Below are 25,357 nucleotides of genomic sequence, written 5' to 3' on the forward strand. Positions count from 1 at the left end.
CACGAGGCGATGGAAGAGATTGCTGAGCCTCTGGCTAGGATCTTTTTGTCCTCGTCCAAGGGAATGGTACTGGAGGATTGGAGGGAGGCAAATGTTGTCCCCTTGTTCAAAAAAGGTAGTAGGGATAGTTCGGGTAATTATAGACCAGTGAGCCTTACGTCTGTGGTGGGAAAGCTGTTGGAAAAGATTCTTAGAGATAGGATGTATGGGCATTTAGAGAATCATGTTCTGATCAGGGACAGTCAGCATATCTTTGTGAAGGGCAGATCGTGTCTAACAAGCGTGATAGAGTTCTTTGAGGAGGTGACCAGGCATATAGATGAGGGTAGTGCAGTGGATGTGATCTACATGTACAAACCCCATTTCCAGAAAAGTTGGGATATTTTCCAAAATGCAATAAAAACAAAAATCTGTGATATGTTAATTCACGTGAACCTTTATTTAACTGACAAAAGTACAAAGAAAAGATTTTCAATAGTTTTACTGACCAACTTAATTGTATTTTGTAAATATACACAAATTTAGAATTTGATGGCTGCAACACACTCAAGAAAAGTTGGGACAGAACATGTTTACCATTGTGTTACATCACCTTTCCTTTTAATACCACTTTTTAATCGTTTTGGAACTGAGGATACTAACTGTAGTAGATTTGCAATTGGAAGTTGAAAACCATTGTCACTCAACACAGTCCGTCGTTGCATCCAGAAATGCAACTTGAAACTGTGTTATGCAAGGAGGAAGCCATACATCAACTCTATGCAGAAACTCTATGGTGGAGGGATTATATTCAGATTGGAGGGTTGTATCTAGTGGTGTTCCACAAGGATCGGTTCTGGGATCTCTACTTTTCGTGATTTTTATTAACGACCTGGATGTGGGGGTAGAAGGGTGGGCTGGCACGTTTGCAGATGACGCAAAGGTTGGTGGTGGTGTGGATAGTGTAAAGGATTGTCGAAGATTGCTGAGAGACATTGATAGGATGCAGAAGTGGGCTGAGAAGTGGCAGATGGAGTTCAACCCGGAGAAGTGTGAGGTGGTACACTTTGGAAGGACAAACTCCAAGGCAGAGCACAAAGTAAATGGCAGGGTACTTGGTAGTGTGGAGAAGCAGAGGGATCTGGAGGTACATGTCCACAGATCCCTGAAAGTTGCCTCACAGGTAGATAGGGTAGTTAGGAAAACTTATGGGGTGTTAGCTTTCATAAGTCGGGGGATAGAGTTTAAGAGTCGATGAGGTAATGATGCAGCTCTATAAAACTCTGGTTAGGCCACACTTGGAGTACTGTGTCCAGTTCTGCTCGCCTCACCATAGGAAGGATGTGGAAGCATTGGAAAGGGTACAGAGGAGATTTACTGGGATACTGCCTGGTTTAGAGAGTATGCATTATGATCAGAGATTAAGGGAGCTAGGGCTTTACTCTTTGGAGAGAAGGAGGATGAGAGGAGACATGATAGAGTTGTACAAGATAATAAGAGGAATAGATAGAGTGGATAGCCAATGCCTCTTCCCCAGGGCACCACTGCTTAGTACAAGAGGACATTAAGGTAAGGGTTGGGAGGTTCAAGGGGTATATTAGAGGAAGGTTTTTTACTCAGAGAGTGGTTGGTGCGCTGCCTGAGTCAGTGGTGGAGGCAGATACACTAGTGAAATTTAAGAGACTACTAGACAGGTAATGGAGGAATTTAAGGTGGGGGGGGTTATATGGGAGGCAGGGTTTAAGGGTCGGCACAACATTGTGGGCCAAAGGGCCTGTACTGTGCTGTACTATTCTATGTTCTATGTTAAAAGTAACTATTTATTAAAAATTTAAAAATATATATTTTTATTAGAAAAACAATATTTTTATTCTTATCAAATTTCAAATTGACATGTAATTGTTGTGCTTTTTCTGGACCTGAGCTTCCTTGGGAGGTTGATGAAAATTAAAAAGAACTGCATAACCTGGAAATATGAAACAAAAGCAGAATTGACAGAACTCAGTAAGTCTGGGAGCATCTGTACAAAGAGATACAATTAATAGTTTGGGTATGTGACTTTTCCTCAGAAGGTGCCCAGTGTAGAATTAGTACAGGGCAGAATCCTTGTTCAGGTCCTGGGCTCAAAAGCATCTGAATATATTGAAAGACTGTGTGGAGGTTTAAAGTTGAAATTAAGGTAACTTCCTCAGGAAATTCAGAATACAGGCTAGCCATGCCATTGGTGGGTGGGTGGGATGACATTGATGAGGAAGGTTCCACTCCATAATTCATGCTACAGTTGCTCAGCAGGCATCCCTGGCATTCAGAACACACAGGAGAGAAATGTGCTGATGGCTTCATTTGGTATCATTCCTCTTTGCATGCATCTGTCCCATTTGTGGCAAGCATAACATATGCTTGCCCAAAAATGGACAAGAAATTTTGGCAGTGGATGAAAGGAGCCTGAATTTAGTACAATCTGGTCCCGCCCTCACTTATGCACAATCTGTGTTCTGCCAGTCTTGAACATGAAAAAAGAAGGAAATTTGGATTTTAAAATCCAACTGTTTTGTATCTATTGTATCAACTGCCATCCATTCTATTTATCTAGGGAGTTCTCCTCCACAATCCTGACCACAGTTTATATAGCACCGGCTATAATCAATATAGTCTACGAGATACTGCATGATACTGTCTCCAAGCAAGAAACAGTCCACACTAAAGCATTCCTAGTTGGGGGACTTCAACCAGGTTTATTTGAAGATAACCCTGCACATTTACCATCAGCATATAACTTGTAGTACCAGAGGTCCCAACACACAAGACCACTTTTATACTAATGCTTACCATTACATGCCCAGACCACATTTTGGTAAATCAGATCACTTGTCTGTCCTTCTCCAACCTGCATACAGACAAAGGCTGAAAAGCAAAATCCAGAGCCTCGGACAACAAAAAGGTAGTCACACAAGGTAGAGGAGTATGGGATTGTTTGGAGTCAGTTAACGGGACAATGTTCAAGAACTCATCTGTGGATCTGAAAGTCCATGTTATTCTGGACTTTATTAAAACAGCTGAAGGCAAGGGTGTCCTCACATAATCATTCTAAGTATTCCCCAGTCAGAATCCCTGGATGAACCATGAGATCCACAATCTGCTGAGAGCTGGATCAAAGGCATTCGAGTCTGGTGACTAAGAAGGTTACAAGAGGTCCAGGTACGATCTCCAGAAAGCCACCTCACAGGCAAAGTAACAATTCTGGACTAAGCTTGAACCATTGAAGGATGCTCGACAGCTGTGGCAGGGCTTGAATACTATCATCTCTTGTAAAGCTAAATCAGGTGAAATTAACGACAGCAGAGCTTCACTTCCAGATTAACTCAATGTCTTCTGTACTCGCTTTGATCATCAAGACATGGGAGAACCATTACGAACTCCCGAATCCCTCACTGATCCTGTGATATTCTTCTTGAGGGTGGCGTGCAAGCAGCCTTCAGGAAAGTGAACTCACAACAAGCATCCAGCCCAGACAGGGCACCAGGCCAAGCACTAAAGACCTGTGCTGACAACTGGCAAGAGTATTCACTGATACCTTTAACCTCTTGCTTTGGCAGTGTGTGGTACCCATCTGCTCAAGCTGGCTTTAATCATACCAGTGCTGAAGAAGAGCAAGGCGACTTGCCTCAGTGATTATCACCCAGTTGCACTTACATCCACAGTGATGAGGTGCTTTGACAGGTTGGTGATGAAACATATTAACACCTGCCTGAGAGGCGACTTAGATCCACTCCAATTTACCTACCGGAGCATCAGGACAACAGCAGATGCCATCTCATTGTCTCGTCATTTAACCCTGGAACATCTGGAAGCAAAGATGCACACATCAGGATGCTCCTTATCGACTACAGCTCAGCATCATCTCCTCAAAACTAATCAATAAGCTCCAAGACCTTGGTCTCAATACCTCATTGTGCAATTGGATCCTGGATTTTCTGGATTTCCCCAGTCAGTTCAGATTGGAAACAGCATCTCCTCCATGATCTCCATCAGCGCAAGTGCACCACAAGTCTGTGTGCGTAACCCCCTGCTCTACTCACTTTACACTTAGGACTTTATGGCTAAGCACAGCTCTAGTGCCATATTCAAGTTTGCTGACAACACCAGTGTTGTAGGTCAAATCAGAAGTGGTGATGTATCAGCATATAGAAGGGAGATTGAAAATGTAGCTGAATGGTGCCATAACAGCAACCTCTTATTCAATGTCAGCAAGACCAAGAAACTGATTATTGACTTACAGAGAAGGAAACCAGAGGTCTATGAGCCAATCGTCATTGGACGATTATAGGTGGAGAAAGTTAGCAGCTTAAATTCCTTGGTGTTGTTATTTTGGAGGTCCTGACTATTATGAAGAAAGCACAGCAGCACCTCCACTTCCTTAGGAGTTTGCAAAGATTTAGCATGACATCCAAAACTTGGATAAACTTCTATAGCTGTGTAGAGGAGAGTATATTGACTGGCTGCGTCACATCCTGGAATGGAAACACCAATATCCTTAAATGGAAAATCCTACAAAAAGTAGTGGGAATGACCCAGTGCATCATGGGTAAAGCACTCCCAACCATTAAGCATGAAATGCTGTTGCAGGAATGTAGCATCCATCATCAGCGACCCCCACCACCCAGGTTATGCTCTCTTCTTGCTGCTGCCATAAGGAAGAAGGTACAGGAGCCTCAGGACTCATACCACCAGCTTCAGGAACAGTTATTACCCCCTCAACCATCAGGCCCTTGAACCAAAGGGAATAACTTGGCTCAGCTTCACTTGCCCATCACTGAAATGTTCCCATAACCAATGGACTCGCTTTCAAGGACTCGGCTCATGTTCTCGATATTTATTGCTTGCTTGCTTATTTATTTATTTGTTTGTCTATTTGGTTTTGTATCTACACATTTTGTTGTCTTCTGCACTCTGGTTGAATGCCCAAGTTGGGCAGTCTTTCATTGATTATGTTGTGGTTATTATTCTATAGATTTATCGAGTATGTCCACAAGAAAATCAATCTCAGGGTTGTATATGGTGACATATATGTACATTGATAATAAATTTACTTTGAATTTTGAAGCATTGAAATTCTGGAAAGCTTATAAGCTTACATTACTGTTTTCTGGATACCATCAGGCCATTAATAATATTCTTTAGGATGGCAGCGATAAGTGATGATAAGTTCAATGGAAATCACCAAATATTCCCATTCAGACTACAACTGCTGAAATCCACAGTCACAGTCAGGGGTACTTCAGTCAGCGGCATCATTTTAAGACATGTTAAAAAAAATTTCTCGATACTCAAAATCAGCAGACCCCTGATGGCATGTTCAGGTCACAAGTGCACTCAGTTCCCCTTTAAGAAAATGGAAGTGGGGATGACACGCCAGTGTACCATCACTCCCAACTATCCTGCTGCTGAATGTACAGTCTCTGGAAAATAAAACTGAAGGTCTCAAAGCAAGACTGCAGTACCAGAGAGACATCAGGGACTGCTGTGTACTTTGCTTCACGGAAACATAGTGCACTGATGCCATTTCCAACACAGCACTGTAGCCCGATGGCTTCACCATTCTCTGCAAAGAAAGGACAGCTCAGTCTTTTAAAGGAAGAGGAAGTGGAGTATGCTTTATGATTAACTCATTGTGGTGCACAGACATGGCAGTTCTGTCTCAGTCCTGCTTGCCTGGCCTGGACCACCTTGCTGTGAAGTGTCGTCCCTTTTCTCTGCCGAGGGAGTTTTCTGCTATTATTCTGGTAGTGGAGTACATTCAACCTCAGCCAATGTCAGACAGGCACTGAAGGAGCTGAGCATTGTAATCGGCAGTCACAAAACTGTGCACCCGGATGCCTTCCCTCTCGTTGTGGGATATTTCAAACAGGCCAGCTTCATGAAGTCTCTGAGCAACTACCAACAACATATCACCTGTGGAAACAGAGGAGCAAACATGTTTGACCACTGCTGTACCACCATGAAGAATGCTTACTGTGCCATCTCACACTTTGGAAAGTCCAGTCACTTGGCTGTACTTCTATTCCCAGTGTATGAGCAGAGATTAAAGACAGCAGCACTAGTGGTGAAAACCAAGAAGGTCAGGGAGGTGTAGGAGCACTTACAGGTCTGTTTTAAGGCAGTGGACTGGACAATATTCAGGGATCCATCTTCAAACCTGAATGAATACACCACAGTTCCCACCAACTTCAACAAGGCCTGAGTGTATGAGAACATACCAGACATACCCAAACCAAAAGCCATGGATGAACCAGATTATTCATAGTCCACTGAGGGCTAGATCTGTGGCATTCAAGACCAGTGATCCAGATCTATATAGAAAGTCCAGATACGACTATGGAAGTTTATTTTAAGAGCAAAAAAAGCAATTCCAATTGAGGTTAGAGACAGAATCAGATACAAGGCAGATCTGGCAAGTTTTGCAGACCATTGCTTCTTACAAATCAAAACCTAATATCATGAATGGCTATGATGCTTCACCCCCAGATGAGCTTAACCCCATTTATGCATGCTTTGAAAGGGAAAATAAAACTACGTCTGTGCAAATGACTGCATCAGGTGACCCTGTGAACTTTGCCTCAAAGGCCAACTTCAGAACATCTTTCAAGAAGGTGAACCCTGGCAAGGCATCAGGCTCTGATGGCATACCTCATAGGGCTCAGAAAACCTGTGCTAACCAACTGTCAAGTGTTCAAGTATATCATCAATGTCTCTCTGCTGCAGGCGGAGTTTCCCACTGCTTCAAAAGGATGATAATTATTCCATTGCCCAAGAAGAGCAGGATGTCCGACTGCAAAAACTATCACCCAGTGGCACTCACATCTGCTGTGAGAGAATGGTCACGGTCAGAATCAACTCCTGCCTGAGCAAGGATCTCGACACACTGCAATTTGCCTATTGCCACAATAGGTTTGCAGAAAATGCAATCTCACCAGCTCTCCAATCAGCCTTGGGTCACCTGGATAATAATAATACCTACAGTACGTCACCCTGTTTATTGACTACAGCTCAGTGTTCAACACAATCATACCCTCAATTCTAATCAACGAGCTCCTTGGCCTCTGTTGGATCCTTGACTTCCTCACTGAGAGACCACAGTTATTGCCTGTGGGAATTAACATCTTGTCTTCGCTGACAAGCAACACTGTCACACCTCAAGGCTGCATGCATAGCCCACTGCTCTACTCTCTCTACAGTCATGACAGTGTACCGAGGCACAGCTCAAGCACCATCTATAAATTTGATGATGACACAACTGTTGTTGGCAGAATTTTAGATGTTGACAAGGAGGCGTACAGGAGCAAGATAGATCAGCTCGTTGAGTGGTGTCGCATCAATAACCTTGCACTCAACGTCGTTAAGATCAAGGAATTGGAAGGGGAAGTTGAGAGAAAATGCACTAGTCCTCATCAAGGGGTCAGCAGTTTCAACTTCCTGGGTGTCAACACCTCAGAAGGTCTTTCCTGGGCCTAACATATTGATGCAATTACAAAGAAGGCACGACAATAGCTACGTTTCATTAGGAATTGACAAAACTTGGTATGTAACCAAAGACTCTGCAAACTTCTATAGATGTTATGTGGAGAGCATTTTTACTGGTTGCATCACACCCGGTATGGAGAGGCTACTGCACCGGATTGGAAAAAGCTGCAAAACATTGTAAACTCAGCCAGCTCCATCATAGGCATGAGCATCCGCAGCATCAAAGGCACCTTCAAAAGGCGCCGTCCGTCATTAAGGGCCCCCATCACCCAAAGTTCAAATTACATTTATTATCAAAGTATGTATACATTATACAACCTTGATATTTGTCTCCTAACAGGCAGCCAGGAAACAAAGAAACCGTATAAAAAAGAAGACCATTGAACACCCAGTGTGCGGAGAGAGGGAAGAAAACCAATTCATGCTAACAATAACCGCGACAAATAGCGTTCTGGACCAAGGTCCACAAGGAGAGTCTGAGACCCATAGTTCAGCGCAGAGCCGTGTAAACGTCGCAGAGCAGTGAGCCGAACCGAACCATCCCATCCCTAGTCTCAGGCCCCGACATCCTGACCTTTTCAGTCCAGCCCACCGCCTTATTTGATGTCTAAGCTTCAGGTTCAATCACCTCAATATGCTCTGGGGCTTGGACCCCACCTCCTCAATTTGGCCTGTACCTAACCTTCCCGATTCAGCACGGTACTTAAAGCTCCATTCAAACATCAGGTTCAGTTGCCTTGACATGCTCTGGGGCCTATATCCTCTTCACATTGCTACCATCCAGGTAGAGGTACACGAGCCTGAAGGCACACATTGACACAATTGCATTTCTAGGCTATATCGACTGTTCTGTTGTATATCTTACTGTACATACTATTTATTACAAATTACTATAATTTGTACATTGTACATTCAGATAGAGGTAATATAAATATTTTTACTCATGTATGTGAAGGATGTAAGAAATAAAGTCAATTTAATTCAATTCAATTCAACACTACCTTACTATTTTTTTCCTTTCTTTTTGCCCTACGTGTTTAATTTAATGTTTTATTTATATTTCTTATTGTAATATGTAGTTTTTTATTATTATGTATTACAATGTACCACTGCCACAAAACAAATTTTGCAGCGTATGCCTGTGATATTAAACCTGATTCTGATTCTCACTTGTATTATTGTTCAAATACGATATATTAAAACGTTTTGTTTTTCCAATTAACATTGATTGCTTAACCTATTCAGATAATATTTAAAAAGTTGTCCTCTTGACCAATTGGCATCATTTGACAAAATGAATGAAATATTATGTGGGGTCATTGATATGAAGGAGCATATAAATGAGGTTTTGCTGATACTGAAATCATGCCAAAGTAAGCAGTTAGGAATACTTTCCATCTAACAAGCCCTTAAAAATATGTTGTCACATGCCAGCAGTCTGCAGTAGTGGACAGGGATCATGTGTTGTCAGATAATTTAAACAGCTAAATTTCAACCAATGTTGAGTATTCAGTGTTGAGTTGTAAACCCTTTATTAAGTTCTGCCTCTGACCTCTATTAAATAATCTGTACTTGTCAATATCCTCAGAATTAAACCACACCGCCTACAGCTGTTGAAAGCCACATCCATGCCTTGGCTAAATTCAGACTTCTCCTTTGTTGCAATACATGAACTTTAAGATATTCTGAGTTTACTGTCAACTTCATGCCTCACATGTGGTGGTCATTGTCCACTGGCTCTGTCCCTGTTTAATTCCACTTCAACTGATTTTTTTTAACCTGCTTAGTTTATATATCCTTATCTGTGCAGACACGTAAACCTTTCTTCATTATCTATAACCACTGTACTGTATTTCCCTTCTTCTCCCATTGTCTGTCATTGATGTCTGTAGCTTCAATTATGTCTACCTGAATACAAAGAAGTAACTACTAAAACATGACATCTTGTCACACCTCAAAAGCATGTTAATATTTTTGAAGCAACTTCAGATAGCTCACCTTATTTGGCTTGTGCTTACACGCTGGTCTGAACCTCCAATATAAGGTACTCAGGTTTTTTTCCTGCATTAAGATAGGAAATTAGTGCAGTAATTATTGTTCCCAGATAATGTGGCTTTTCATTTCATTTGCTGGGATTTTCCTGTGCAGAAATTAATTGTTTTATAAATCGCATAATAAAATGAAAGTACTTCAAAAGATCTGGTGAGCTTTAAAGCATTTTCAGAGTGATTCTATTGTTTGTTTTATGTGGTGCTTTGCATTTTAACGTTTAGGGTAGCATTGTCCATGCAGAAATGCCTTTTTAATTTATTAGATAAATATTTGCATGTATTTGTTCCTCTTAAGCTTAAGAAAACTACAGTATAGTTTGAGTGCAGCTTGTAGACCAAACTGCAGATGCTGACCTTGAATTATTTATATTGTCACATTCAAATTGAGCAGATGTTCAAGCAACAGCCTCTAAGATTGCCAGCTGGTCCCTGCTTCACCTCAGCCATTTAAATGATATTACCAGACAACAATGTATATAACTCAAAGTTATATATATTACGTCTCATAATTTAATTATTATCAATGTCCACGGAACATGTGCTCAGGCCAAAAGAAAGTTCTCCAATCATAAGCAGGGAAAGTGTTTATAGCTAGTTCAATGTTGTGTATTATTGACAGCAGTCAGATTTACATGCAGCTGTGAACTATGTCAAGTAAATCTTTGTCTATTTATTGCCAGTTCGTGATTTTTTTAAATTATATTGTTAAAATAATAGGACCAATATGCAGACTTTAATTACCTAAGTAACTTTTGTTTTACAATTGATTTTCAGAAAAAAATTGAGTAAGTAGGGAAAAATACCATTTTCTTAAACCCCATGAATTGGACACAGAGTAAAACTATGTTTTGCTGCCTTAACTTCACATCAGTATAGCTGCCCCAATAGGAACTCCCCTACTTACCCTGAGAGAAGTTACTTTTTTAGGAGTGAAATTCTGTTGTAAACATTTTTTGTTACCTTGGTTATATGTATATCTTGAAATTCCCTCCATTTGTGTAACCAATTCATAAAGAATTTGTTAAAAGAAAAGTGAATTAATTAATGTTAAAAAATAGAGGGAATCTTGTCTCTTTTAGTCATGCATGTACTAAAAGTTCAGAGCTATTTATACACAGATAGTTTATCTTGCACTCTGATACCCAACAAGAAGGAAACCTACCTAATTGCTTGAGATGTGTTCAAAGCCAGCTTTGAAGCCTCTCAGTTACACATAGCTTCTGTCCTTTATTCCACATTCATGAACAGAGATTAATATTCCCAGTTGCTAGCATCAATTTAGCAAATTACTTATAATGGTGTGAAAAGAGGTGAGCATAGTTGTTAAGTTTTAATGTTTTAAGTAATATCAATTAATTACACAAAATTTGTGTTTACATTCCCTTCCTCTCCATTGTCATCTGACAAATTAGCAAGATTAAATGCCAGGACCACGAAAGCAATATTGAAACTTGGCAGATTAGCAACATCCAACATCCTGTTAATGGAAATATAATTCAATTAAATATTGATCAGGCTAGAAATATTGTCAGGATCCACTTCCCCATTGCTAACTGAACTTGTTTTTTTACATAACAATGGAGGGCTTCTCTTGGATACCAACTCAATCCATACATCTAGCAACTGTCTGACAATAGAAAGGCTGTTCACTAATTTAGCAGTATGTCTGATCCTAAACTGTGTCCCTAACAACAAATCTGTGATATCAGTAAGCCAGGTTATTTTCTCTCAATTCAGTTCTACTTCAGCTCCAAAGTGAGTTTGGGGAACTAGGTGCTAAGTTGTGATCCAAGGTTGTGCCTCAGGACTGCTACCCACGCCATGTGTTAGTGAGGCCAGAACTAGGAAGATTGCACTGTTTAACAAATGTCTAAGGAGATGGTGCAAGAGGTAGAGCTTTAGATTTTTGGATCACTGGGCTCTCTTCTCGGGAAGGTGGGACATTGTTGTCCAGAGACAAAGACAACAAAGAGGTGGTCATGGAAGACTTCAAGTCGGTGGACTGCACCATGTTCAAGGACTCGTCAAAGGATCTGAACGAAGATACTATGATTGTCACGGACTTCATAAAAACAGTCATAGATGAGTGTAGCCCCACAAAATCATTCAGAGTCTTCCTTAACTAGAAGCCCTAAATGAACCATAAGATCTGCAATCTGATAAGGGCCAGATCAGTGGCATTCAGGTGTGCTGAACAAGTTAAATGCAGGAGGTCCAGGTATGACCTCCAGAAAGCCATCTCACACGCAAAGTGGCAATTCCAGCCTAAACTTGAATCACTGAAGGATGCTTAACAGCTGCATCAGAGCTTCAATGCTATCATATCCTACAAAGTGACATGGGTGACAACAAGACGAAGGGTCTCGGCCTGAAACGTCGACTGCGCCTCTTCCTATAGATGCTGCTTGGCCTGCTGCGTTCACCAGCAACTTTGATATATGTTGCTTTACATCTTTTATACTCAGTTTGACCATCACAACATTGAAGCACCTTCACAAATTCCCACAGACCCCCAATGGACCTGTGATTTCAGTCTCTCAGGCCAACATGAGAGACTCCTTCAGGAGGATGAACCTACAGAAAGCATCCAGTCCAGATAGGATGCCTGGTCAAGTACTAAGGACCTCTACTGATCAGCTGGCTGGACTGTTCATCAGTATCTTTAACCTCTCACTTCAGTAGTCTGAGGTACCCACCTGCTTCAAGCAGACTTCAATTATATCGGAGCCTAAGAAGGACATGGTAACCTGCCTCAATGATTATCGTCCAGTGGCACTTATATCCACTGTGATGAAGTACTTTGAGAGATTGGTGATGAAACATGTCAACTCCTGCCTGAGAAGCAATTTGGATCCGCTCCAATTTGATGACCATCACAACAGCTCAATGACACATTCCATTTTATTGGCTCTTCACTCAATCCTGGGACATCTGGACAGCAAAGGTGCATACATCAGGATGCTGTTCATTGACTACAGCTCGGCATTCAATACTATCATCCCCTCAAAATAAATTAATAAGCTTCAGGTCTGAGGACTTAATACTTTCTTGTCCAACTGGAGCTTCACTTGCAGACCCCAGTCAGTTCAGATTGGCAACAACATTTCCTCCACAATCTCCATCAGCACAGGTGCACCACAAGGCTGTGTTCTTAGCCTTCTGCTTTACTCACTTTATTCTTATGACCGTGAGGCCAAGCACAGTTCCATAGCCATATTTAAATTTGCCATTTAGGAGGGAGACTGGAAAGCTGGCTGAGTGGTGCCACAACAACAACCTTGCACTTAATGTCAGCAAGACCACGGAGGTGATTATTGACTTCAGGAGGAGGAGAGCAGAGGTTGATGAACACAAGAAAATCTGCAGATGTTGAAAGTCCAAAGGAACGCACAAAATGCTGGAGGAGCTCGGCAGACCAGACAGCATCTATTGAAATGAGTAACAGTCGATGTTCCATGAGCCAGACCTCATCAGAGGATCAGATGCTGGTCAGCAACTTAAAATTCCTCAGTGCTATCATTTCAGAGGATCTGTCCTGGGTTCAACAAACAAGTGCCATTATAAAGAAAACACGACCGCGCCTCTACTTTCTTTGAAGTTTGTGCAGATTCGACTTGTCTTCTAAAGCTTTGATAAACTTCCAGAGGTGTGTGGTGGAGAGTGTATTGACTGGCTGCATTGCAGTCTGGTATGAAAACAACAATGCACTTGTACAGAAAAGCCTACAAAAAGTAGTAGATATGGCACCATCTATCATAGATAAAGCCCCCCCTCCCACCATTGAGCACAGCAACGTGGAGTGTTGTTGCAGAAAAGCAGCATCCATTATCAAGGACCTCCAACAACCAGGCCATGTTCTCTTCTCATAGCTGACATCAAGAAAAAGGTACAGGAGCCTCAGGATCCACACCAACAGTTTCAGGAATAGTTATTATTCCTCAACCATCAACTCCTGAACTAGAGGGGATAATTTCACTTAGGATAACTTCACAAAGGAGAATCACCTGATGTTGTGCATTTGGATTTTCTGAAGGCCTTTGACAAGGTGTCACACATGAGGCTGCTTAACAAGCTAAAAGCTCACGGTATTACAGGAAAGATTCTAGCATGGATAAAGCAATAGCTGATTGTCAGGAGGCAAAGAATGGGAATCCAGAGAGCCTTTTCTGCAAGGCTGCCGGTAACTAGCAGTGTTCCACAAGGATCTGTGTTGGGACCGATTCTTTTTACATTATATGTTAATGATTTAGATGAATTGATGGCTTTGTTGTAAAATTTGTAGACAATATGAAGATAGGTGGAAGAGCTGGCAGTTTTGAGGAAGTAGAGAGGCTACAGAAGGACTTAGACAGATTGGGAGAATGGGCAATAAAATGGCAGATGGAAGTGTTAGGAAGTGTATGGCCATGCACTTTGGTACAAGAAATTAAAGGATCGACTATTTTCTAAATGGAGAAAAAATACAAAAAGCTGAGATGCAAAGGAACTTGGGAGTCCTTGTGCAAGAATCCCTAAAGGTAACTTGCAGGTAGAGTCTGTGTGCAAATGCAATGTTAGCATTCATTTCAAGAGGACTGGAATATAAATAGATAGATAGATAGATAGATAGATAGATATACTATAGTAATCCCGAGGGAAATTGGGTTTCATTACAGCCGCACCAACCAAGAATAGAGCGTAAATATAGCAATACAAAAAACCCCAACAATCAAACACCAAAATGCAAACTATGCCAGATGCAAAATAAGTCCAGGACTAGTCTATTGGCTCAGGGTGTCTGACCCTCCACAGGAGGAGCTGCACGTTCGATGGCCACAGGCAGGAACTACCTCCTGTGCCGCCAAGTGTTGTATCATGGTGGAATGTGGCCGAAGTCCAACAGTGAAAAGTTCAATATCCAGTCTGCAAACACGTTCCTCGATCATAATATACCCTGGATTGCACCATCCGTTGTTAGCCAGAACAGTAAGCACCCAACTCCTTTACGCTTTACTGCTCTCAGTGCACTTCCGGTCAGCCAGAATGGTATTACCCACCGAACTCCTCTTCTCCAAAAGTCTCCGTTGTCTCGACCCGGTCCTCTTTCCTCGGCTTTGTGATCCCCCTCTGTGTGTTTTCCTCCGGATTTCAGCAGGGGTGTCCGCCGCTCTGTTCGCTAAGCTGGCCGGTATTTGCTGGTCCGTGGAATACACAATGCGACCTTGCTTCTGTCCCGCGTGTCGGGATGTAACCATTTCCAGCGCTAAAGAAAATCCAAATAAAACTCTCTCTACCAGCATGTTAGAGAGGGTGCAGCTTTGACGTGTTACCATGAGAAAAAAAATACAAAAAATAACGTAAGTTAAAAAGTAAGAAGAAGAAAGTAAGAATAGATCGGAACGGCTGTACCAAGCTGCATGCACGACTGGTGCATGCACACATGAAAGCAAGGATGTAATGTTGAAACTTTATAAAGCATTGGTGAGGTCTCACTTGGAGTATTGTGAGCAGGTTTGGGCCCCTTATCTTAGAAAGAATGCACTGAAACTGGAGAGGGTTCAAAGAAAGTTCACAAAAATGATTCCAGGATTCAATAGCTTGTCATATGAAAAGGGTTTGATGTCTCTGGGCTTGTATTCACTAGAATTCAGAAGAATGAGGGGCAACTTCACTGAAACCTATAGGATAGTGAAAGGCCTTGATATAGTGGATGTGGAAAGGATATCTCCTGTGGTGGGAGAGTCTAAGACCAGAGGACACAGATTCAGAAAAGAGAGGCGTCCTTTAGAATGGGGATGAGGAATTTCTTTCGTCAGAGAGTGGTGAATCTGTGGAATGCGATGCCACAGGCAGCTGTAGAGGCTGTATTTTTATGTATATTTAAGGCAGAGGTTGATAGATTCTTGATTGGTCAGGGCATGAAGGGGTACAGGGAGAATGCAAGAGACTGGTGCTGAGAAGAAAAATGGATCAGCTGTGATGAAATGGCAGAGCAGATGAAATGGGCCAAATGACCTAATTCTGCTCCTATATCTTATGGATGAGGTTCATTCACCTCATCACTGTACAGTTCCCACTGAAATGGACTCATTTTCAAGGAACACACACAAAATGCCAGAGGAACTCAGCAGGCCAGGCAGCATCTATGGAAAAAAGTACAGTTGAAGTTCTGGGCCGAAACCCTTTGGCAGGACTGGAGAAAAAATGCTGTGGAGTAGATTTAAAAGGTGGGGGGAGGGATTTCTGGCATCTGCAAATTTTCTCTTGTTTGTCAATTTCAAGGGCTCTTCATCTCATTTTCTCAATATTTATTGCTTGTTTATTATTATTATTTCTTATTTTTCTCGTCTTTCATTGATTCTGTTGTGTTCCTTGTATTTATTGTGATTGTCACTAGAAAATCTCATGGTTGTACATATATGGTGACATATACAGCATGTATTTTGACAATAATTTTACTTTGTACTTTGAACTTTGCACAGATGGGATGGTTTGCATCTGAGCTGCAGGGAGACAATTTCCTTGCGGGAAGCTTTGCTAATGCTGCACGGGAGTGGTGCGGGGAAGTGTTGGTTTAAACTAGTATTGAAGGAGGATGGGAACCAGAGGACCAGAGCAGATAGTGGAGTGGTTGTGGGGAATTATGTTATTAAGCCTAATTACGAAGTCAGGAATTTAAAGGTTGAGTACGATGGGGCTAATGTTCTGAATTGTGGATATTTCAGTGTATTATAGAAAAGGCAAATGAGTTTAGGGCATGGATTAGCATGTCGAATTATGACATTGTAGCCATTAGTGAGACTTAGTTGTAGGAGGGGCAGAACTGGCAGCTCAGTGTTCTGTGCTGCTGTTGCTTTAAACGGGATAAAGCAGGAGGGATTAATGGAGGAGGGGTAGCAGTACTTGTCAGGGTAATTGTCACATAGTGCTGAGACAGGACAGACTGGAGAACTCATCTACTGAGACCATATGGGTGAAACTAAGGAATAAGAAAAGGATGGCCACATTAATGGGATTATATTATAGACCACTCAACAGTCCACGGGATTTAGAGAAGGAAATTTGTAGGGAGATTGCAGACTTGCAAGAAACATAAGGTTGTAATACAGCTGATTTTAACTTTCCACATATTGACTGGGACTCTCGTACTGTAAAAGGGCTGGATGGGAAAGAGCTGTCAAATGTGTTCAGGGAAGTTTCTTTAATCAGTATATAGAGGTCCCAAATGGAGAGAGTGCAATACTAGCTCTCCTATTAGGAAGTGAGACAGGGCAGGTGACAGAAATTTGTGTCAGAGAACACTTTGCATCTAGTGATCATAATGCTATTAATTTCAAGATAATTATGGAGAAAGATAGGTCTGCTCAGTGGGTTGAGATTCTGAATTGTAGAAAGGCCAATTTTGATGGTATCAGAAAGTATGCATTGGGACAGGTTGTTTTCTAGTAAAGGTGTACTCGGTAAGTGGGAGGCCTTCAAAAGTGAAATTTTTGAAAGTACATGATTTGTATGTTTCTGTCAGAATAAAAGGCAAGTATAAGAAATTTAAGGAACCTTTGTTTTCCAGAGATTGAGGTCCTGGTTAAGAAAAGGAAGAAGGGTGCACAGCAGGCAGGCATTGGCAGGAAGGAATTAATGAGGTAATCGAGAGGCATAAGAAATGCAAGAGAACACATAAGAAGGAAACAAGAGGACTAAAAGGCATGAGTCTTCTCTAACAGACTAGTTGAAGGAGAATCCCAGGGGCTTCTACATACATATTATGAACAAAAGGATAGACAAGGACAAAATTGGTCCTCTGGAAGATCAGAATGGTCATCTATGCATGGAGCTGAATGAAATGGGGGAGACCTTAAATGGATTTTTTCCATCTGTATTTACTCAGGAGACAGATGCAGAGCCTATAGAAGTGAGACAAAGCAGCAGTGAGGTCGTAGGTCATATGCAGGTTACAGAAAGGAAGCTGTCTTGAAGCAGATCAGGGTGGAATAATCCCCAGGGCCTGACAGGGTGTTCCCTCACACCCTGTGAGATACAAGTGCAGAAATTGCAGGGGCCCTAGTGGAGATGTTTTTAAAAATCATTTGCACAGGTGAGGAGGATTAGGGGATAGCTAATGTTGTTCTGTTGTTTAAAAAAGGCTGTAAGGAATAAGCCAGGAAGGTACAGGCTGGTGATCCTGAGATCAGCAGTGTGAAGTTTTTTGGATGATATCCCTGTATTAAGGGACCATATATAATGTATTTGGATAGACGGGGGCTGATTATTTTATTTCATGCGTAGAACAGGCTCTTCCAGTCTAATGAGCCACATTGCCCAGCAACCACACATTAACCCTGGCCTAATCACAAGATAATTTACAATGACCAGGAATAGTCAACATAACTTCGTGCATGGTAGTTTGTGTCTAACCAATCTTAGAGAGTTTTTTGAGAAAATTACCAGGAATGTTGATGAAAGCAAGGCACTGGATGTTGTCTACATAAACTTAGCAAGGCCTTTGACAAGGTCCTACATGAAAAGGTGGTCATTCAAGAGGAGTTAGTAAATTGGGTTAGACATGGGCTTCATGGGAGGAATGTGATCTAATTGATTTTGACTGTGGAATGATTGTTGGTGCCAGATGAAGTGGTTTGAGTACCTGCTGATCTTCCATGATTTTCATACAGAGTAGTCTCTGGAGTTTGCAGAGAATGGTGCAGAAAACAAACAACCTGCAGTGAGCAGTAGTTCTGTGGGGGAAAACATTTTGTTAATGGGAGAGGTCAGTGGAGAATGGCCAGACTGATTCATATTGACAGGAAGGCAATGGTGATTCAAATAACCATGTGTTACAACAGTGGTGTGCAGAAGAACAGTTCTAATCACAGAGCACATCGAACCTCGAAGTAGATGGGCTACAGCAGCAAAACGCCATGAACATACACTCAGTGGCCATTGTATTAGGTACAGAAGATACCTAATAAAGTGACCACTGAGGATACACCACAATGCAAAGTTCAAAGGTTCAAAAGTTAATTTATTATCAAAGCATGTATCCATCTACAACTCTAAAATTTGTTTCTCCGGGCAGCCACAAAACAAAGAGTATGAAAGTCATTCAGAGAGAAACACCAAACTCACCCTTCCCCCCGCACACACATAATAAAGAACGGCATCCCAATCATCAGCCCCCAAAACCCAACTCCTCCCATACAGAACGGGACAGGAACAACAACCTCCCCCCCCCCCAAAAACAACCCTTCCGCACACAAAAAAATAACAGAACGTGAACCCCCAAACACCCTCTGTTCACACAACAAAACAGAAAAGGAACAATTGATAAAACACACAGAATATAAAAACCCTAAGTCTGAAAAAGTCCACAGTCCATAAGCGCAGAGCCATGATACCATCCTACGATATCACCGACATTCATCAAAAGAGAGGGACACCATGCGAGGCAGAGAGACTGACCTGCCTGCCACAGTGAGCCACACAGTGATAGGCCGCTCACAGCTTCTTTCTCCAGCAGCAGTCAAAAGGCAGGCAGTCGCTCACCTCCTGCATTCGCATCGATGTCTCAATCTTCCTCAATGCTTTAATCAGTGATTAATGGACTCTTTAAGCGGCGAAATAGCATCGAACGTCGGCCCTTTACATGGAGGCCATCCAATACACATTTGCTTCCTGCAGTCTTCTTGGAGACAGGAAAGCTTTGATCGCTCAATTGATCTTCAAGCTGTAAATCACAGGCTCTAACAGTCCCAGAAACACATTTAAGATGAAAAACAGACAAGAGCGAAATATAAAAAACATTTTCATGAGCTATCTGAGAGATGTAGACTGAGGGAGCGCTGTTTGCTGGAGCTCAAAGTACATGTATGTCACCGTATACCAGCGGTCCCCAACCACCGGGCCGCGGACCAGTACCAGGCCACAGAGCATGTGCTACCGGGCCGCGAGGAAACGATATGATTTGGCGATATGAGTCAGCTGCACCTTTCCTCATTCCCTGTCACGCACTGTTGAGCCATTACCCGCGTGTCATCCATGTCAGCGTGGGAAGGAGATCAACTCCTCGAGCTTGCAAGTGACAGCGGGCTGAAAAGTCTGTTCGACATAACATCTCTGCCGGCATTCTGGATCAAAGTCAAGGCTCAATATCCTAAGATAGCCACGGAAGCACTGAAAACGTTGCTTCCATTTCCAACATTTCTCTGTGACGAATGTAACAAAAACTAAATTGCGGATTAGACTGGACATAAGGAACCCCGTTCGAGTATCACTGTCTCCCATCACCCCTCAACAGGACAGTCTTGTTGCAGGAAAGCAAGCCCAGGGCTCCCACTGATTCAGCGATATTGGTGTGTTGCAATGATTTTATAAGTTCATACGGGGAAAATATGCGATGTGTTTAATATCCAAACGTTACTTAAAATGTTATGATGCTATTGACTTATATAACCATATAACAATTACAGCACAGAAACAGGCCATCTCTGCCCTTCTAGTCCATGCCGAATGCTACTCTCACCTCGTCCCACCGACCTGCACTCAGCCCATAACCCTCCATTACTTTCCTGTCCATATACCTATTCAATTTAACTTTAAATGATAATATCGAACCTGCTTCTGACATTTCTACTGGAAGTTTGTTCAACACTTACATCAAGCTCCCCTGTCCCCCCCGATAATTGACATTGCTATATTCATGCGAGGAAAATGCGCTGTGTGTTTAGTATTAAATTCGTTAGATAAAACCTTTTAGAAATGAAATTGAGTGTATTAGCCACTTATCACCGATATTCCGGTGATAAGTGGCTAATACCCCCCCCCCCCGCCGAACAGAATCGCCAAAAACGATTTGTAGAAAAATAGACACAAGCGCAAGGCTTCATGGTCATTGTAGTCTTTCTCTGGGTAAACGCAACGTATTTGAGTGCTACTCTTGTCCGTTGGCAACCATCCCACCCCCCCCCCCGGTCGGCCGGTCTGCCGGTCCGCAAGAATATTGTCAACATGAAACCGGTCCGCACTGCAAAAAATGTTGGGGACCCCTGCCGTATACAACCCTGAGATTCATTTTCTTGTGGGCATACTCAATAAATCCTATAACCATAACAGAATGGAGAAAGAAAGACCACACCAACTGGGCAGACAGCCAGTGTGCAGAGACAAACTGCAAATTAAAATGAAAGAAGAAATAATAAATAAATAAATAAACAAACAAACAAGTAAGCAATAAATATCGAGAGCATGAGATGAAGACTCCTAGAATGTAAGTCCATAGGTTGTGGGAACATTTCAAGTGATGGAGCAAGTGAAGTTATTCCCTTTCTTTGTAGTTGCCTTTTTGTGCCGGGCCCAGAACAGGCCCTCTGATCTGGACCCTGACCCTAACCCTAACAGTGGGTAAAATAATAATTTCCAGAAATTAGCTCCCCCTTCCACTAAAGTAGCATTTGATAGGTGGTTCACAACTGGTTTACGAATGTTTTTAGTGTGGACTGCACATTTCCACCCTTATCTTTTAATGTGCCACCAATGCAGAGTGAGCAAGGAATTGATGATTATACCTGGAGCTGAGATTATAGAGTGAGTGTCACAAGGTGGAGTCCAGGACCGAGAGTTGTTGGAGATGAACGATGAATAAATAGGTCAGGGAATGTGTAGGTTGGTTGTAGTGGATTGCTGGAAGGCCAGGCTATTATAAGAGAAAAGCATAGTATTTTTTTATTATTGTTGATAATTTTTTTGTGTAGTGCTGGTCATCAAGGAGTAAGATTGGAAAAAGATTCTAAATTGAGGAGGTTATTGGTTTTTTATTATTCTTGTCACATATGCCAAAGTACATTTAAAAGCTGGTCTTGCATACTGTTTATACAGATCAAATCATTACACAGTATATTGAGCTAGAATAAGGTAAAACAATAACAATAAGTTTAGGTTTAGGAGCCAGATCAGGGTATATTTGGAAGGTACAACAGATTAATAGAACCACAGAAACATAGAAATCTACAGCACATTCAGCCCACAATGTTGTGCCGACCATGTAAGCCTACTCTAGAAGGTTATAGTTTAGGAGTAGGATTTGTATTTCAAAGTAGGGGAAGGAATGCTAATTGCAGAAGTACAATTGATCAACAGCTGAAGACCAGCAGGCAGGGAAATAATATTGTTAGTGAGGGCAATATGATTGGCAATCTGGGATGGATTGGCTTTCAGAGGGCAGAGATTCATAATTGGAGACCTCAAAGGTGCAGTCAGGAGTTTAAGGTTGGTAGTTGGGCATGTAGAATTGGTCAGTGGGTTGAGGAAATAGAATGATAGTACTGGTTAAAATAATTAGTTAGGAAATGGTACAGTGCTCAGGAATGAGATGGTTAGTCAGGGGTAAATGGTAGGTGAGAAAAATTGGGAACCAGATGGGATTGATAGTGGGGGTTGTAGTTGGGGAGAAGGATGGTTGTTGAACAGAGATTGGAAATCAGGTAGGTGTAATTGGTGAATGATTAAAGCTGTTGGGGTAGGATTGTATTTGGGAGATGGGATTGATAATTGGTGAGCAATGAATTGGTAGGTGGGCTGAGGGTGAGTGGTTGGTGAAGACTGATTTGATAGTCAATATAGCATTGGTAGTAAGACATAAGAGACAGGTTGGTAGTTGGTGTGGTTAGGGGAAGAATTTATAGTAAGTAAGGCAAGCACTGATAATCAAAATTGATAGTCATCCGGTGGTAGTTGGTGAGAAATTAATTTAGTGGATAGGATTGGTTATCAGAAGGTATGGTTAGTTGTCAAAGGGATGGATCTTGTAGTTGGGGGTTTGCTTTGTGTTGTTGGAGGATAAGATTAATGATTAAGAAAGAAGGATTGGTGGTTAGGTGGTAGAATTGATAGGAATGTAGATTTGGTAGTTGTGGGTTGGGTAGTTAATGGTCAAGTAATGAATGTGTGATTGGTCATCTGATGTTTAGGCGGTTGGGTAGCCCAGTGATTGCAGGGATAAGATGAAGACTGTGAGCTTGATATTGAGTGCTTGCTTTGGATGTAGGGGTGGGGTTTCAATGGGCTGATGAGAGCCTGCCTTAATGCTGACCTCTTAGTGTGTTTCCAACACCAACAGAGGAACCATTTAAATTATGCAGACGTATGGCTCGTAGACGCTGTAAAAATATGATTCTGCATGAATGGTTCATCAATAATGTAGTCCACAGATGAACAGTTATAAATTCCATCCATATATGGTGTGCTGTTGGAAACATAGAAAACCTACAGCACAATACAGGCCTTTTGGCCCACAATGCTGTGCCGGACATGTATTTACTTTAGAAATTACCTAGGGTAACCCATAGCCCTCTATTTTTCTAAGCTCCATGTACATATCCAGGAGTCTCTTAAAAGGAAGCATGTCTAGAGATATAAAGCAAGTACCAAAATGTCTTTAAATGAAATTGTATCACAAAACACTGAAAATATGGTATTATATAAACCAATATCTTGACATAAATACCTTATCTGAAGGCTAAGGTCTTCACTGATATTTCTTGTTTTGGTAGCACTTGTGTTAATAAAGACGAAATGATGAGAATGGAATCTCCTTCAGCTCTGTAATGTTATTCCTCATTATTTTGATACTTTGAATAATATAGCAGAGCATGTTGTATCATTGGTTGACTGTCAATGCAATCACTGTAAACTGCTGCTTGAAACAATTGCTTATTGTAACTCATTTTCACACAACCTATTTCTCATATGAGTTAACTTTATATTATTTATAGTAATAAATCACTCCCATTTCTGGAATGCCAGTAGTTTGCACAATAATAACCAAGGCCATGTGCATTCTGGGTGAACATCAGAAAATTACTAAGTTCCTTATGCAATTGCAATTTATTTATATTTTTCTTACTTTGTTCAAACAATTCCTGAATCTGGAATTCCAAGCACATAAGAAAAGCTATTGACTACTTCTGACTTTTATGATAATTGCACTGTTTTTAAAACATTACTACATTTTCTTGAGATAGAAAACTCCTTGGATACACAGTAATTCTATGTAATTTCATTTCTTGAAGTGCTGCTATTTAAACTTGTATTCTCATCATATACTTTCCATAGTGTGGCATTCTGTTAAAAGGCAGTAGACAAGTCTTCTGAATGATTTAGTTCTGCCAAGGTTATACACAATTGTGAAATAACTGAGATCATACAATATATGCTATAGTGTAACTAAGCATCTTCACCAGTTTACAGCTATGTTAAAACTGCACCATTGTTCCATCAGCTTGGGTACTCTGATCAGTGCTATTGTAAAGCTTGCTTTAGTCTGTTGAAGGTAGACTAGTTTGTATGCATTCTAAATTAACAGGGAAAGCTAGGCAGTTTGTTATCTGTTCCGATAATACAAGCTGACATCAAGCTCCAAGGTTTGTCAGCAGTATTCATTTGCCTTGACCATTACCAGTCTTAGGATTCTTTTTATGTGAAGGTCAACATACCCTGGAAGTCAACTATCCATCTGTATTGCATTGGGATATCCAAGGGATAAGTTCAAATCCCGAAGGGGCCTTGAATCCACAAAGTTTTACTCAGGGGCAAGAATGTCAAGCTTACAGCTGTTTGTATCTGGCTTGTCAAGATAGTTCAAGTGAGAAAGTTTTCTCAAGTGAGAAACTACAAACTCTACATGCAACCAACATGCTTTAGAGGATATCAAAATCTAGGGTATTAATATTTTAATTACTGAAAAGAAAAGGATATATTTGAATTTGTGCTGAAAGTTATTCATTATCATTAAGAAACCTGCCGAACGTTTGCAGCTCCATGTAACGTTGCAATGGCAATTGATAATTTAAAGCATAATGTCTTGCCTCAGTTTTCTAAGCTTACCCTTTACTTTTTCAAAAAGGATTTTATCCATGTGCAGAATGTACAAAAAAAGATCAAGAGGGAATGCCAAATATCCCTCTCCATCTTGATTTATTTAAATTCTAATTCTTATCAGGTAACATAACATTGTTTTAACAATGATAGGTCGTTATTGTATATCTCCATTTTTGCACTAATGAGAAATGGTTGTCATTGATAAAGATGCAAAAAAATTGAAAGACTTTGACTTTTGTGTTCATATATGCTTGATTATAGAAATCTGTTATTTATGTATGTGGGGAATATCATTAACATGAAACCAACAACTCATGCTGTGCCAGTAATGCAAAAACTATTCTGTTCACATATGCCAATGTTTCTCAGGAAGTTGTTGTAGAATGAAAACTGTTGGTTTCATTATTGCGGGGTTTTTATTTGGTTTTATTGGGTTGCTTTGTCTTAAACTTAACTTTTTTTTCTTTTAGTTCAACAAAGTGAGAACCATCACCACTAGATCTAATTCTGTTAAGCAGGGCAAAGATCAGCATTTTCCAGTCCTAATGAATGAGAAGGAAGACATTCTCTGGTGCACTGAAATGGAAAGGTACACTTGTTTCAATCATTCATAGTCTTTTTTTCCTTCACCTCCACTTTACTGGTAAAATGCTGACCTCTTATTGTCAGGGTAATAAATTGAACACTAATCTGGCATGGTTTAATAAAATGTTTTTTTCTTGGGCAGCATTTTCAAATCTATTTTACTCATTCGTTGTGGGAAGGAGCCTTTGATGGTGTGCAAAATATTCAGATCTATCTTAATATTTGTGAACTGATAATCACAACTCCTCTTAAATTTTCTTACTAACATGATCTTGTATTGTAACTGCCTTTGCCTATGCCTGTACCTACCTGTCTCATTTGCTAAACCTCTATTTGTTTATTTATTTATTAAGCTACCAACAAGATTTTTAAAC

At 41.1% G+C, this 25,357-nt stretch overlaps 1 protein-coding gene across 13 annotated transcripts in view; it reads left to right on the forward strand.

Annotated features, from left to right (window-relative positions):
- The window catches only part of dnmt3ab (DNA (cytosine-5-)-methyltransferase 3 alpha b), a 523,149-nt gene that overhangs the window by 492,958 nt on the left and 4,834 nt on the right, over positions 1-25,357 (forward strand). For all 13 annotated transcript variants that reach the window (XM_063036199.1, XM_063036207.1, XM_063036267.1 and 10 more), the window contains one exon: positions 24,869-24,987. In XM_063036199.1, coding sequence (XP_062892269.1) covers positions 24,869-24,987 — 119 coding nt within the window. The remainder of the gene's footprint in view (positions 1-24,868; positions 24,988-25,357) is intronic.

The sequence above is a fragment of the Mobula hypostoma genome, chromosome 2 (assembly GCF_963921235.1).
Source record: "Mobula hypostoma chromosome 2, sMobHyp1.1, whole genome shotgun sequence".
In the NCBI taxonomy this organism is placed as follows: Eukaryota; Metazoa; Chordata; class Chondrichthyes; order Myliobatiformes; family Myliobatidae; genus Mobula; species Mobula hypostoma.